Source organism: Furipterus horrens, unplaced genomic scaffold, assembly GCF_987537825.1.
Source record: "Furipterus horrens unplaced genomic scaffold, mFurHor1.1.pri manual_scaffold_2, whole genome shotgun sequence".
In the NCBI taxonomy this organism is placed as follows: Eukaryota; Metazoa; Chordata; class Mammalia; order Chiroptera; family Furipteridae; genus Furipterus; species Furipterus horrens.
In genome coordinates this window covers 204,139,629-204,153,015 of record NW_028327172.1, presented here as the reverse complement: position 1 = coordinate 204,153,015, position 13,387 = coordinate 204,139,629, and the positions used below count along the sequence as shown (strand labels likewise).

The 13,387-nt window shown below is 35.5% G+C and overlaps 1 protein-coding gene across 1 annotated transcript in view; it reads right to left on the bottom strand.

Moving 5' to 3' along the window:
- Positions 1 to 5,786: 5,786 nt before the first annotated feature.
- DHX15 (DEAH-box helicase 15) overlaps positions 5,787 to 13,387 on the bottom strand; it is a 52,004-nt gene continuing 44,403 nt past the window's right edge. Inside the window, exons 12-14 of the mRNA XM_090267017.1 lie at positions 10,004 to 10,194; positions 7,529 to 7,698; positions 5,787 to 6,352 (exon numbers count right to left, since the gene is read on the bottom strand). Of these exons, the coding sequence (XP_090123143.1) occupies positions 6,235 to 6,352; positions 7,529 to 7,698; positions 10,004 to 10,194 (479 nt within the window). The 3' untranslated portion in view covers positions 5,787 to 6,234. The remainder of the gene's footprint in view (positions 6,353 to 7,528; positions 7,699 to 10,003; positions 10,195 to 13,387) is intronic.

Below are 13,387 nucleotides of genomic sequence, written 5' to 3'. Positions count from 1 at the left end.
CCAACCACAGCGCACATTACTTACTAGGCCTGTCCTTACCAGACCTATGGATGTTTTGAATACTGTTGCCTCTCCATTTTTAATCAATAGCTCTATGTGATTTAAAACACCCTATGAGGGTCCGGTTACATCTGAATCTTTTGGCCACCTGTTTGCAGCCTACAGGAGCTGGCTAGATCAAACGACCAAATGCAACGTCCTCCTAGATTCAGTTCTCATCGGCTGCACCCACCTGCTACGTGATGCCGTACCATTTAAATTCTTTTATTTCTTGGTCTTTCCTTCACCTCTCCCATTCCTCATTAAAGGTTGTATACTTGCGACCTTTGCCATTTTGTTCTAGGTGGCAACTAGAACCTCAATAAAATGATCAGAAGCCTGGATTCACAGTTGGCACACCAAGCCATTCATGGATATACCCTAAACCAGCCAGTTTCGATGACCCCCTTGTTTGTTTGTTTTTAGCACTATTTCATCTCTTGCCCTCTCACTCGTATTCTTCTGTTCAGGTTTAACCTCATTACCTGGGTTATGTTTTCTCTAAGTGGCTTCAGTGCCCCCCTCCCGCTTGCAATCTGATATTGAACTGTGATCTCCTCTGAACGGAGCCTTCAAAGCCCTCCACATCATCACCACCTCAATCCACGGCCTCACCTGTCCTCACTCCATTAAGACTGTTGCAATAATTTCTAGGCCCCAGGTGGAGCCACTCCTGCCCAGCATGCCACACCAGCACACCAAAACTTAAGATTAACTTTTGTGTTCCTGTAAATGGAGTCGAGTCAGCCAATCCCCAAACGCCAAACAGGTATTTTCTGTTTGTCTCTTCCTTGTTCTTTATTCCTTAATCTATAAAAGCTGCTTCTCTTCCACCCCATTTTGCAGTTCTCCAAAAGGAGACTCTCTACAACATGAATGGTTGAATAAAGATTGCTTGTGCCACCTATACTGCCATCTTTAATTACTTAAGTTTAGACAAACTGTACTCCTTGCTCCTTAACACACCGTCAGAACGGGACTTCAACAGCGGAAGCACAAACCATTAAAGAAAAAACAAAAGATAAACTGGACTTCATCAATACTTCAAAGTTCTGCCTTTCGAAAGACACTCCAAAGAAATGACAAGCCGACCCAACAGTCTGGGAAAAATTTGCAAAACACATATCTCATTATGGACTTGGGTCCAGAATACATGAAGAACTTTTAAACTCAACATTAAAACTAATCACAAGGAGGGCTAAGGATGTTATCGTCCTTTTACCAACAGTGTATGAATGGCACACAGGCACAGGAAGAGATGCTCAGCAGCACTCAAGATTAATCACTGGTGACATGCAAACCAAAGCCAGAGTGAGGTACAACATTCCTAAGAAAATGACGAAAATGTTAAATAAAAATTGATAATCATAAAACGGTGAGGATCCAGAGAAACTGAAAAGACACACATTGCTGGTGGGGTAACAAAATATAATTGTACAGCACTTTGAAAAACTGGCAGTCTCTCATTAAAAACAAACATGTACTTATCACAAAACCTAGTAATCGAAGTTATTTCCCCAAGAGCAGTAAGAACCTAGTTACACAGGGCCAGTATGCAAATTGCTTAGTCATACTGAAACTAGCAACTTTCTAGCAACTGGTTAATTCAGAAAACAAATATGGCACATAAATAATGGACTACTGTACAGCAATAAAAAGGAATGTACTGATACATGCAATATGGATAAATCTTAAAAGCATTATATCCAATGAAAGAAACCAGACACAAAACACTAGACAGTAGAATTCCATTTATGACCTCCTGGAAAAAACCTAAGAGAACCAAGTTTAGTGATTGTTGGGCTCTTGGAATGGGGGGAAACCCGTTGGGGTGATGAACATGTTGCATATTGATTTACAGTGATTATACAACTCTATCAATTTGTCGAACTTCAAACTGTAGACCTAAAAAGTACAGTTTTACTCTGTGTATACTTCAATTAATGCCAAACTTTGAAAACTGTCCATGGCCTGAAATGCTGTTTATCATTTAAAAAATCCTTAAGAGGTATTTGAGATCCAACTAAATCTCCACAAAATTTTGCCTACCTACTTAGTCCAGAAGTTGCAAATGGCTGCCCAGAACCCAGCTTTAAGAGTTAAAAGTAAAATTTCTAACAGGGAGGTTTTATATAAATTTCGATTTCCAGCTTTGTTCGAAATATCATCAGGCTTTCTGACACAACTGGCTGGAGCCGAGGCTGTAAGCTGATCTGAGCCCTTACTGCTTGTGAAGGCTCCCGCTTAACCTTTTAGTTTACTTGGTGGCAATTTATACCACTTCCTCAATACGTTCTTCATCTTGACCCATCTTTTCTTTCTGATAATTACAGCTCTTTCGTTTTCATTACCACATTCACTGTATCTTCAAATTTTTTTTAATTTATTGATTTGAGAGAGATGAAAGAAGGGAAACATCAGTTTGTTATTCCACTTTCTATGCATTCATTGATTGATTCTTCTATGTGCCCTGACCGGGAGTCATACCTGCAACCTTGGCTTATTGGGACACTCTAACTGACCTAATCCGGCCAGGGCATTATACCTTTCTAATGCAGATCTTCGCACATATTTAAAAAACCCCAGTTACACCATAATTAGAGATGGTCTTATTTTTCTAGTCACACATGATGCCTTCCAGATTTAGTGCTCAGAGAAATAAACAATGATCAGTACCCTGGAGCAATTCATATCAAAATTCTGTAGAGGGATACTACAAGTAAAACGAAACTGGTTATCAGGGGAAAATGTTTAAAAACAACAAAAACAAAACCAACATATATAAATGTTTCCCCAAGCTTATGACTTCTCAGATTCCATTTACTACAGTCAAATGGAAAATAAAAAAAAAGTAACATCATGCCCTGGCTGCTGTGGCTCAGTGGATTGAGCGTTGGCCTGCGAGCCAAGTGTCGCTGGTTCAATTCCCAGTCAGGGCACATGCCTAGGTTGCACGCCAGGTCCCCAGCTGGGGGCACGAGTGAGAGGCAACCACACAGTGATGTTTCTCTCCCTCTCTTTCTCCTTTCCCCTCTCTCTAAAAATAAATAAACAAATAATTTTTAAAAAAATAACATCTTTTCAAAAAGAATAAAATGTACCCACACAGTAAATAAATGTAAGGTGAGGAATTATCAGTTTCAAATTAAAGAATTCAAGTAAGCAAAAGAGGCCAAGTTCCCATAATCTAGCCAGTGTATACCAAAAGAATTAAGTCACTGCAGCAGGAAATGATCAATAAATGCGGTGCCTTGAGGATGGCAAGACAAACTAGTTGACCACTTGTGCAATGGTCTCCTACAAGGGTTTCTCCCACAGGTACGGCGCTAGGGCATTACTAACAATGAGACCGGAACACACTCCCTCCCATACTTTCAGTAATATAAAAAGAAACTATAAAATTTAAATCAATATTTAATGAAGTAGGTACCAAATCTGTATTTATTTTTAAATTCAATATTGATAAAGAGCACATTTGAAAAAAAAATGGTTTAATTTCTCACTATAAACCATGTATTAAGACATTTCTATCCCAATTACTTAAGAAGCAATTTTTTAGCATCTTTGATATTTTAAATGTCATTTGATGAACTATGGTGGCATTTAAATATGTCTGTCTAGTCTCTAAATATTAACATCGCCCAAGGTCTGTAAGGGTCTTTTCTCAGGCCCAAGCCACATCCAAAACTGTCATGTAATAATTAGATACCTTAAATTTAGAGTTAAGATTAATGAGCCAAAAGCATGCTGTGCTTGCTGGTAAGGTTAATGTAAATCATTTTGTTATCAATCAATATAATGTTAGTCATAAATCGCATTAACAGAAGCAATGGCATGCCCGCGCTCCTGGGAATTAGGAGTTCCACTGCACTCTGCCTACTGTAGACCATGGTATTGAACACAATCCAAATAACAACTGGTAGAGATTAATCCATAATGCTCAGGATATATCTAGAAACCACGTCAAAGAGGAAGGACAAGGGGAAAACAGGCCACCCAGGCTACATGAGAATAAAGAACAGTGACAGTTAACTCAAACGGCGTTTTATTTAACGAACTTTGCTCTAGAATTAGGAACAATTAGTTACAGAGCTATTTTAGCTCAGCATTTCTAACAGAACTACTAAGCTGTCTTCAAAAGTAATGGTCTTCTTTAAAGTATCTGAGTAGAGGAATGGCCATTGAAATTACTCAGAAGAGAATCCAAGTGTTTGCAGGTACCTTATAGACCCTTAAATCCTAGGACTAAGTCGTATGCTTTTGAAAAATGTTGAGTGTAGAATGCTTTCTGGATTTCTGAATTCTGGCTAAATAGATTGATCACAGGCTTTATTTTACCCTGTCCTATTATTCCCCCTAAGCTGCGGTCATGTCCTCAACTTTTACAGTCAAAAGTTCTACTGTACTTGCTGATGGACTTCCTTCCTTAGCCCGTGGTCACAACAAAAGCAGCTTAAGCTGGAAGAGAAGAGAGACTGCTTCAGAAAAATTTCAAAAACAATGTTCTAAACCTCACAGAGAAAATTGTCATTTTCTTATTTTTGCATACACCACAGGGCTCATTTCATGCTTGTGACCCCATGTGAACAAGGGAAACTGTAACCACTTTAGTATTCAGTTGACAAATCTATAAAACAGAGAAACCTTACCTTTGCCAGTAACATCAATGATTAAGAAACCACCAACCTCAAGAGCTCCTTTTTTGGTGAAAAAGTCTAACCAAGTCCTTTCTTAACTCCAAAAAACTAGGAAATAATGTTGCCAATACTTAACATAGGATAAAATTTTAATCTATTTAAAATGTAATCTAAAATATTATTTCAGCATGTAAATTAGTTCACAGGAACAAAATCAGATACTTAAAGAAGCACATGAACTCCTTTAAGCTACTAAGCATCATTTAGTTAACAACTACCTACACTAAAGTCTGTCAATAGCCTTAAATACTCTTTAATTTCTCCAATTAACTTCCTTAAGGCACATACAACTAGAAATATGCCTCAAAGTATATTTGAATTCCAACTACACAGACCTATAAATATCCTTTAAACATTTAAATATTTTTAAAGGGGGAGGGGTAGAAGAAGGGTGTCCATACATTAATGCGTACAGTATTTACTCTTCAAATGAAAGAAAGTGACTTATTACAGACCCTTTGATGGGTCACACCAAACATTTATTTAGTTTAGAAAGGATTTGTATCTTGTCTACTGCCTGTTACAGGAAGTGGAAAGACAAATGCACTTTTTAACACACTATACTAGTTACTTCTGTACATTGCATAAAACATCCAAAACTGAAACCAAGACCACGATCTACAATATAACATCATTCCCCACTGTCTATTTAATACAAGTAAACATTTGTTTCAGAGATCAAAGTGCTTAGAATGTTTCTTTAACAAAAAGATTTGCTAAAAATGTGGTTAACAAAATAAATTATCAGCTTATGAAATGAACTTCAAGATGAAGCTCTCATTATTGTCTTTTGGGATCCAATTTTGAATAAAAACCTACATACTTTATCCCATTAGATCATCTTGATTAACCTAACAAAGTACTAAGCTATGTTTTTAAAAATATTGCTTTAATGACTACTTTATCTAAGGAGTCGCCCTATACGAAGATGCTAAATATGTAATCAGAATATACCTACCAAAAAACAAAAACAAAAAAACAAAGCCCATAACCAGGAAGAGAAGAGCCTTAAAGAGACTAGGACAAAGATATCAAAGTGCTTGGCCAAAATTAGTATAAATAGACTTTATTGAGTCAGTGCCTCTGTACTGAGACAGAAGATTGTGTCTACATAAGCACAAGTTGTAACATTTCACAACTTCTAAAAGGAATGTCAACAATTACAACGATCATGCATACCATGGTCGATAATCACATTTTAGAAGCATTTTCAACCATTTCTAAAGAAATGCTTATAACATTGTTATATATAGAACTACTTTCAATAAACTGCAAAACATTGATCGACTTTTCCAGTATGAGCTACAGTGTCAACACAAAAGGGAGGCATAAATGTTTAATTTATGAAATCAGAATGGAATATTTACTGTAAAGAAAAATTAAAAAGCTTTCAAATAAAGGCCATTATCGAACCAACGTGAAGAGCACAACTTGAACTTTTCAGTCCATTCATCTTTTAAAGCTGTCCTCTGAATAATTTCAGTTCTAAGCATTGAATTCAGTACTGTGAATATTCCTTGGATTGGAGTTTGGCAATGATGCGGTCCAACTGTCTCTTTGCTTCACACTGTGGGAAGTTGCTCATGTCATAATATTGAGGGGCAATTTTCACCAACCTGTCCAGAAGGAGGAAAAATGATGATCAAATTAACATTTAATTCAAGTTCTGGAACTGTTAATAGGATAGACATTACTTGTTAATAAACTGATTGGTTAAGGCAAACCTACAAATTCAATGTTAAAATCACAAATGCCTAATTCTTATAAACACTACTTTTAGCAATGTGTAATTACAGCAAGCTATAAATTTTCTGATGTTGGACTTTCCATAATCTTAAAAATAAACTCAAAATAAAAATTTTAAACTCTTGATTTACATTAATATAAAATTATTAACATAAAGTTGTTCATTTATTTACTCTAGAACATTATTTTGACCAACCTCTCCAAGGTTATGTAGTAATACAGGTTCTATGTAAGAAACATCTTGGTATTCAAATGACTGGATCTTCTCATTTTCAAGTTTAGTAACTTTAACTCTATACTCCCAAAGAATACACTTGACTGAAACCTTTTTAATGTTTAACCATACAATTTTTTCTCAACAAGGCATGTAAGATAAAATGGAAATGTCCTATACAATTCATGTGTCAGGAGTCATAAATCAGTGTAGGAAAGAAGCCTCATAATGTATACCAAGTGACATCAACTTAAATAAGTGCTTTCAGGCCCACCATTCTTGGCTGACGTGTCCCGTCATAAGTTACTGAATGGATTCTGTGGGTGAAGGGGATACACCACACACAAAGGTGAGGGGAAGAGCTAATTTTGCTTCAAATAACACAACCAGCTCTGGTTACATTTTTAAAATCAAATATGCAAAGATACAAAGACAGGCATAAGTTTTATGCTTGCTTAGCTTCCAAAGCACCAATAACAAACAGTTGAGAGCCAATTATAATGGGACAGACAGAATATAAAGACTGACTTCTGAAACCAGGGAATTTGAGTTAATCACAACAGCAAGAATACTCGATGCTAGTCAACTGTAGCTTTATATATCTGGTTCCAAATCCTGCCCATGCCCATACCAACAATCCCACTGTCTTCTTAGCAAAGTAAAGATTGTAAGGGATCAACCATACCATGAGGTTAAAGCCCCATAACTACACATGGAAGTATACAGAATACCAAGTTCCTCTATGAAGGAAAGGAAGAATGTCTATCATGTAACAAAGTCAGATTCCATTCTGAGCAAAATCCTAACAAAATGAACAAAAGCTGTTGCTTACCATTCTGGCTTGATATCTGTACACGTCCGAATGTAATTCTTTGTTGTAAGAACAAACTCATTATAAAGCACCCATTCAGGCTTGTGGTCAAGAACAGTTGAGGGATGCAACTGAACCACCTGGTTATCTTTCACAGTCAAGTAATGCCCTGTTCGTTCTAAATGTGCCACCTGAAACCAAAACGCAGTCAATTAATACAATGCTTCTGATGTGCTAGTTACAAAAGAAAAGTGGTGTAAAGCTACCTATATATATTAATAATTAGGAACACAGAGGCCCCACCTTTTGCTTTTTATTTCATGGCTATACAGTAGTCCCGCTCTATATCGCGGTTCACTTATCGCAGCCTCAGTGTATCACGGGATTTTTTAAAATACTATATTTATTTATCACAGATTTTTCACTATAAGTTTAGTAAGGGACTGGGAACAATTTCTAAGTGTGTGGGAAGGGTTTATAAAGCCTTAAAATATATATAAATACTAAAATAAATGTAAGGTTCCTACTTCACGGATTTTCACCTATCGTGGGGGGGGGGGTCTAAAACGTAATACCCACATAAGTGAGGGAATACTCAGTAGTCCCTCTCTATATCGCAGTTCACTTATCATGGGATTTAAAAAAATATTATATTTAATTATTTATTGTGGACTTTTCACTATATTGTGGGATTTTGTAGTACTATATACATATGTTATTGAAGTCACGTAGGTTTAAGAGTGTAGAATAAATATAAGGTTCTTACTTCACGGGGGGTGGGGATGTGTCTATAACGTAATACCCGCAATAAGTGAGAGAATACTGTAGATGAACAATTACAAGATTCACGTTTAAGGTATAAAAAGAGAAAAAAAAAAAAAAAAAGAAACCCGGAAGCAAAAAGTACCTACACAAAGACATAAAAATGAAGAAAAAACAGAAAGTGCATGTGCATCTCGCCTGTCTTGTCTTCTGTCTATAATCAAACACATTGATCGATGGCTCTCATCTAATATTTCATTAACGAATGCTGAAGCAGATAACTATTACCCTTTCTAGATCTAGAACTCTAGTAACAGAGTATATGCAAATAGTCCTGGCTGGTGAGGCTTAGTGGCTTGAGTGACGGCCTTCGAGCCAAAGTTGACAGTTGATTTTGGTCAGGACACAGGCCTGGGTTGTGGGCCAGATCCCCAGCTGGGCACATGTGAGAGGCAACCGATAAGACAGATGTTTCTCACCCTATTTTCCTCCTTTCCCCCTTTAAATAATTAAATAATCTTTTTTAAGTGTGTAAATCATAAAAAGATTAATAATTACTGACAAACAATAATTAAAAAAACCAAACTTGATCTCAATCAAATATTCAGTAAGCAATAACTAAGTGCCAGGTACTATCATCCAAGCCCCATTTCTAAAAAATTTAAACCTTGAGAATTAGAAATCCATAATGTTTGAATATGGCTTTGTCCATCTTCTTCGAATTATTAGAAGGAAACTTAAGAACACATCAAAAAGAAACCAATGTATACTAGTACATATGAATATAATTGAGGAGTCTGGATAACTTTCATACTTAACTCTATTATTTACCTAATTCTAATAAGATCTTATAAGATGGTGCAATAAACAACCTTATAGTTACTTTACAAATACAAACAGGCACCAATCTGTTACTTTCCTTTGACTCAGTGCATTTAGGTTCATTCTATTTCTTGAGCTCGTAATAGTGTTAAGGCCAGCCACATCTTGCTAAACAGACATAGCAGAAGAGAGAATGAACAAACAAGCAGGATATAGAAGGGATGATTAAAATCAATCCCATACCAAATAATAAACTGATTTTCATTGTTCAGTTCCTATATCCTCCACTATAACACACTTTAAACTAAGTAGAACATTAAAAATAGTTTTTCATCTTTATTTCTCAGCTCAAAGACATTTTTTGCCCTTGTAACACTTAACTGTCTTAGTTATAAATACCAATGATCACCTATAGGACTGTGAACGAAATACAGTGTTTGAATATTTGAATTTTGGGGTGATTAGGTTCTACAGAGAGGATCAACCCAGATAGTTCCTTCATTTCAGTAGTTACAATTTTATGTCTCCGATACAGGTTCAATTCAAGGAAACTTTAATCTATTTATCAAAAATAAATCGTTAAAATTTATATCGAGGAAATAGCTGCTAACCCCCACCTGAAAATGGCCAACATATTCATCTGGCATAAAAAAGACTCCATTAATAAAAAAGTAATCCTAAAATTGATTTCTACCTAACTGAATTGGTAACTTGTCATTTAGGGAATTTGTTATTCATTAGACATATAAATGTCTTAGTTTATTAGTTCATTCAAGAATCTAGATATAACATTTAAGATGAATATTCATAGGCTTTATTAAACTGACTGTTTTAGTGGATTCAAAGGGTTATTATAGAAAGCAAACAATATTATATAAATATTTACCATGTACTCCTGTGTTATCCACATACCTGCATAAAATACCCAGTAACCAAAGCTTTCCTTATATTAATATAATAGTCCCTGCTTGTAAAGTCAGTACTCCGACGAGGCAAATTAAATCTGTCCATAATTCGCGATAGCTGTTGGCGTACATTGTCTGCTGACATCAGGGACCTGTAGTTAATGAAGTTGTCATAACACCACTGAACCGATTCATGATCTACAAAGTTGAAGAAACAGGGGGAAAAGGGAACATGAATCATCCAAATAGGTGTATCATCCAATTAAAAAGGAAAACTGTTACAAAGAGTAAGCTAAGTAATCTAGAAAGAGAATTTACCCAAATCATCTTAACAAATGAATCACAGTGTTATCAACTTTCCTAAAATCTGTAATGAGGATCAAAATCAGAAATAACACTAGGGTTTTTGGCAACTGGATGACAAAACAAGAATTCTGAATAAGCCATTTCTAATGAATTATGTAACCATAAATATCCACCTGCTCATTTTCAATTCATGGTCTACAAAGGGGTGGGTGTAAGAAATTTAGTAAAATGTCATGTGTCTCACCTTCAAACAAAACACAGCCTTAGATCAGCCATTCTCAACCTTTCCCATCTCATAGCACACACAAACTATTTAATAAAATTCTGTGGCACACCAAACTATTTTTTCCTGATCTGACCAAAAAAAAAAAAAAAAGGTATAACTCATTCACACTGATGGTTATTGTGTTGGCTGTTATCGTTTTTTAATTTGACAATCTTAAGGGAAGAGGAGAGTACCCCTGACTACATAGTCAGGTATTGCGTGTTTTAAAATTTTACAGCACACTGGTTGAAAATTGTTGCTCTAGATTATCAAATTCAATTTAAAAGTTAATAACAGTGAATTTTAAGTTACTGTGCATTTTTCTTTAATTATGCCTGAGGTAGAGCACCCAAAACTTAACAAGTATTTAAAGTTTTATTGTTACCCATGTACCTCTAACTCTTAGTGGTAAGACAAACTTTAAAATCTGAGTGACAAAGTTTTCAAGAATGTCTGGAACCCCTACTCATGTTTAATAAGGCTTATATTTAAGCACTTCCAAATAATTTTACTACAGGTATTGTCTATCAAAGGAATTTCTTTGTTGATGAACCCTTGACAGGCTTCCCATTAACCTAGTGTTGCTCATCTAAGAGCCCAAACTGTAGCATAATGGAAAATTTACAGTGACACTTTTATGTACCAAAGGCAATCACAAGGAGACCCTTTGAAAAATAAACCTAAGAGGGTCATTGTGAAACAGGCAGAAAGGGGGCCCTTAAAAATCAGAACTGTGTGGTTCCTTCTCCAGATGTGATATACATTAACTTCTGGCATGTTCTTTTCTCCTCCCAAGTATAAATATGTGTGGAAAAGAACAAGTATTATTTAATAATGTTGTCATTTTACATCTTAAGTTCCTAGTGTCAAAACTGTGGATTGTTATATTTATATTTAAAATCAAAATACAGTTCCAACATCAATCCTAAACTTCACTTTCATAACAGAATTATGAAATCCAAATACGCTGTGCTAGTTATAAAAAGTTTAAATGACAAAATAATACAATATCTTAATGAAAAATTAAAATGTCTTGTGAGAGTAACAGGTTAAAGAAACAATCTGCTCCTTCAGAAATCTTAATTTCCACTTAAAATAGTATTTAATATCATATCAAAGGATTTTGAGAACCAAGACAGAAGTGAATCGGCTCCTTTTCAAGGCCTTCCCTTTTTAGCAGTTGTCATAGTCTGAAAAGGAGGTGATGTGTCTGATGGTCACACAGTATCAACCAGTATGATACAGTCTGGCACACTACAGGAACAGAGATTTCTTAAACTGACCTATCCTACCAGGGATAAGTCTTCAACATTATGCACTTCCAATACTTTTGGCATAAGAGGGATAAAATAAGTGATCTGAAGCAAACTAAGCACTGACCTTCATCATCTCTTAGATCCTTAATCACTTTTCATTTACCTCCCTCATCTGTTCCAAATTTGTTATACCTTGGCAGAGAAGGGCCCCACACCTTTTCTCACCCGATATCACCAATTCTGTATAACTCACACTGGGATTCCCCAGTAAAACACAGGTGTGCAATACCTTGGCTGCTATGCTCTTTGTTCCACATATTGGCCCTGTAGCACTTTTTGGATGGACCCTGAGATGAATCAAGTCACCACCACTCTACAGAGACATGTCCAAGTCAACAGACTATTTTAGAAGTAGAATTTTTATGAGATAACAGAAGTGAGTTACAAATAACCCAAAAGGTACAAAATATGAACAGCAATGTTATAAATTTAAAAACTTACTAGCAGAAACTCATAAAGTTAAAGAGTGACTGAGAACCCATTTTTGGTGAAGGTGATAATGTGGGCTGCCTTCTACTGCGTAGCCTACAGATGTGCAGAAATCAAATACTTTCAGAAACTGTTCCAGGTATTTCTGAATTTTTCCTCTTTTAAGGTTTCCTCTCAGTTAATTTTATAAACGGTGCATTTCAACAACAGTATCTAGCAATAATTTGATTATTACTATGTTTCCTCAATTTCAAATAACTGTAAAATGTTTTTATGCCATTAAATATTGTCTGAAAACATGATTTAAAGCTAGAATGTCATGCTGTTGCAGCATAAATCACTGAACCATCTTTCTACTGGTAGGTGTTTAGGAACTTTCCCTTTTTCTTAAAACTATCATGAATAATTCTGGAATGAAAATCTTTAATCATATCTGTATCCACAGAATACTAAAAGATAATTTCTGGGTCAAAGGGTGTATTTGTTAAGGTTCTTGATAGCATAAATTCTACTGCTCTTCACAAAGGCAACAATTTATATTCCCACCTCTGTTGTATGCTTATTTCAGTAAACCCAGTTGTATACACAGGTGACTGCTCAATTTACAGGTAAGAAAATGACAACTCTCAATAATAATGCATTTCTTGAAAAGTTGGACTTTGCCCCTCTTGGGAATTTACAGACCACATGTAGCCTAATTAAGAACAGTCTTTTATATTTGTTGCCCATTTTTCTATTTTGTTAGTTTTATTTTTATGTAAAAGCTATTTATTAGTAAAAATATTAAGACAGTAATGATCCTATACATGGTACAAAGCTATTCACACAAAATGCAAAATGTGTGGGAATAGACAGAAGGAAGTATATAAAACTCTGTATGTTAGTGGCAAATTTTATACAAATATTTCATTAAAATATTTTTTCTTTTATTGATTTTAGAGAGAGGAAGGGAGAGAGGGAAATGGAGGGGGAGAAAGGGGGAGAGAGAACAGTTAATTTAGCTGTTCCACTTATTTATGAATTCATTGGTTGATTCTTGTATATGCCCTACTGAAGACCAAACTCGCAACCTTGG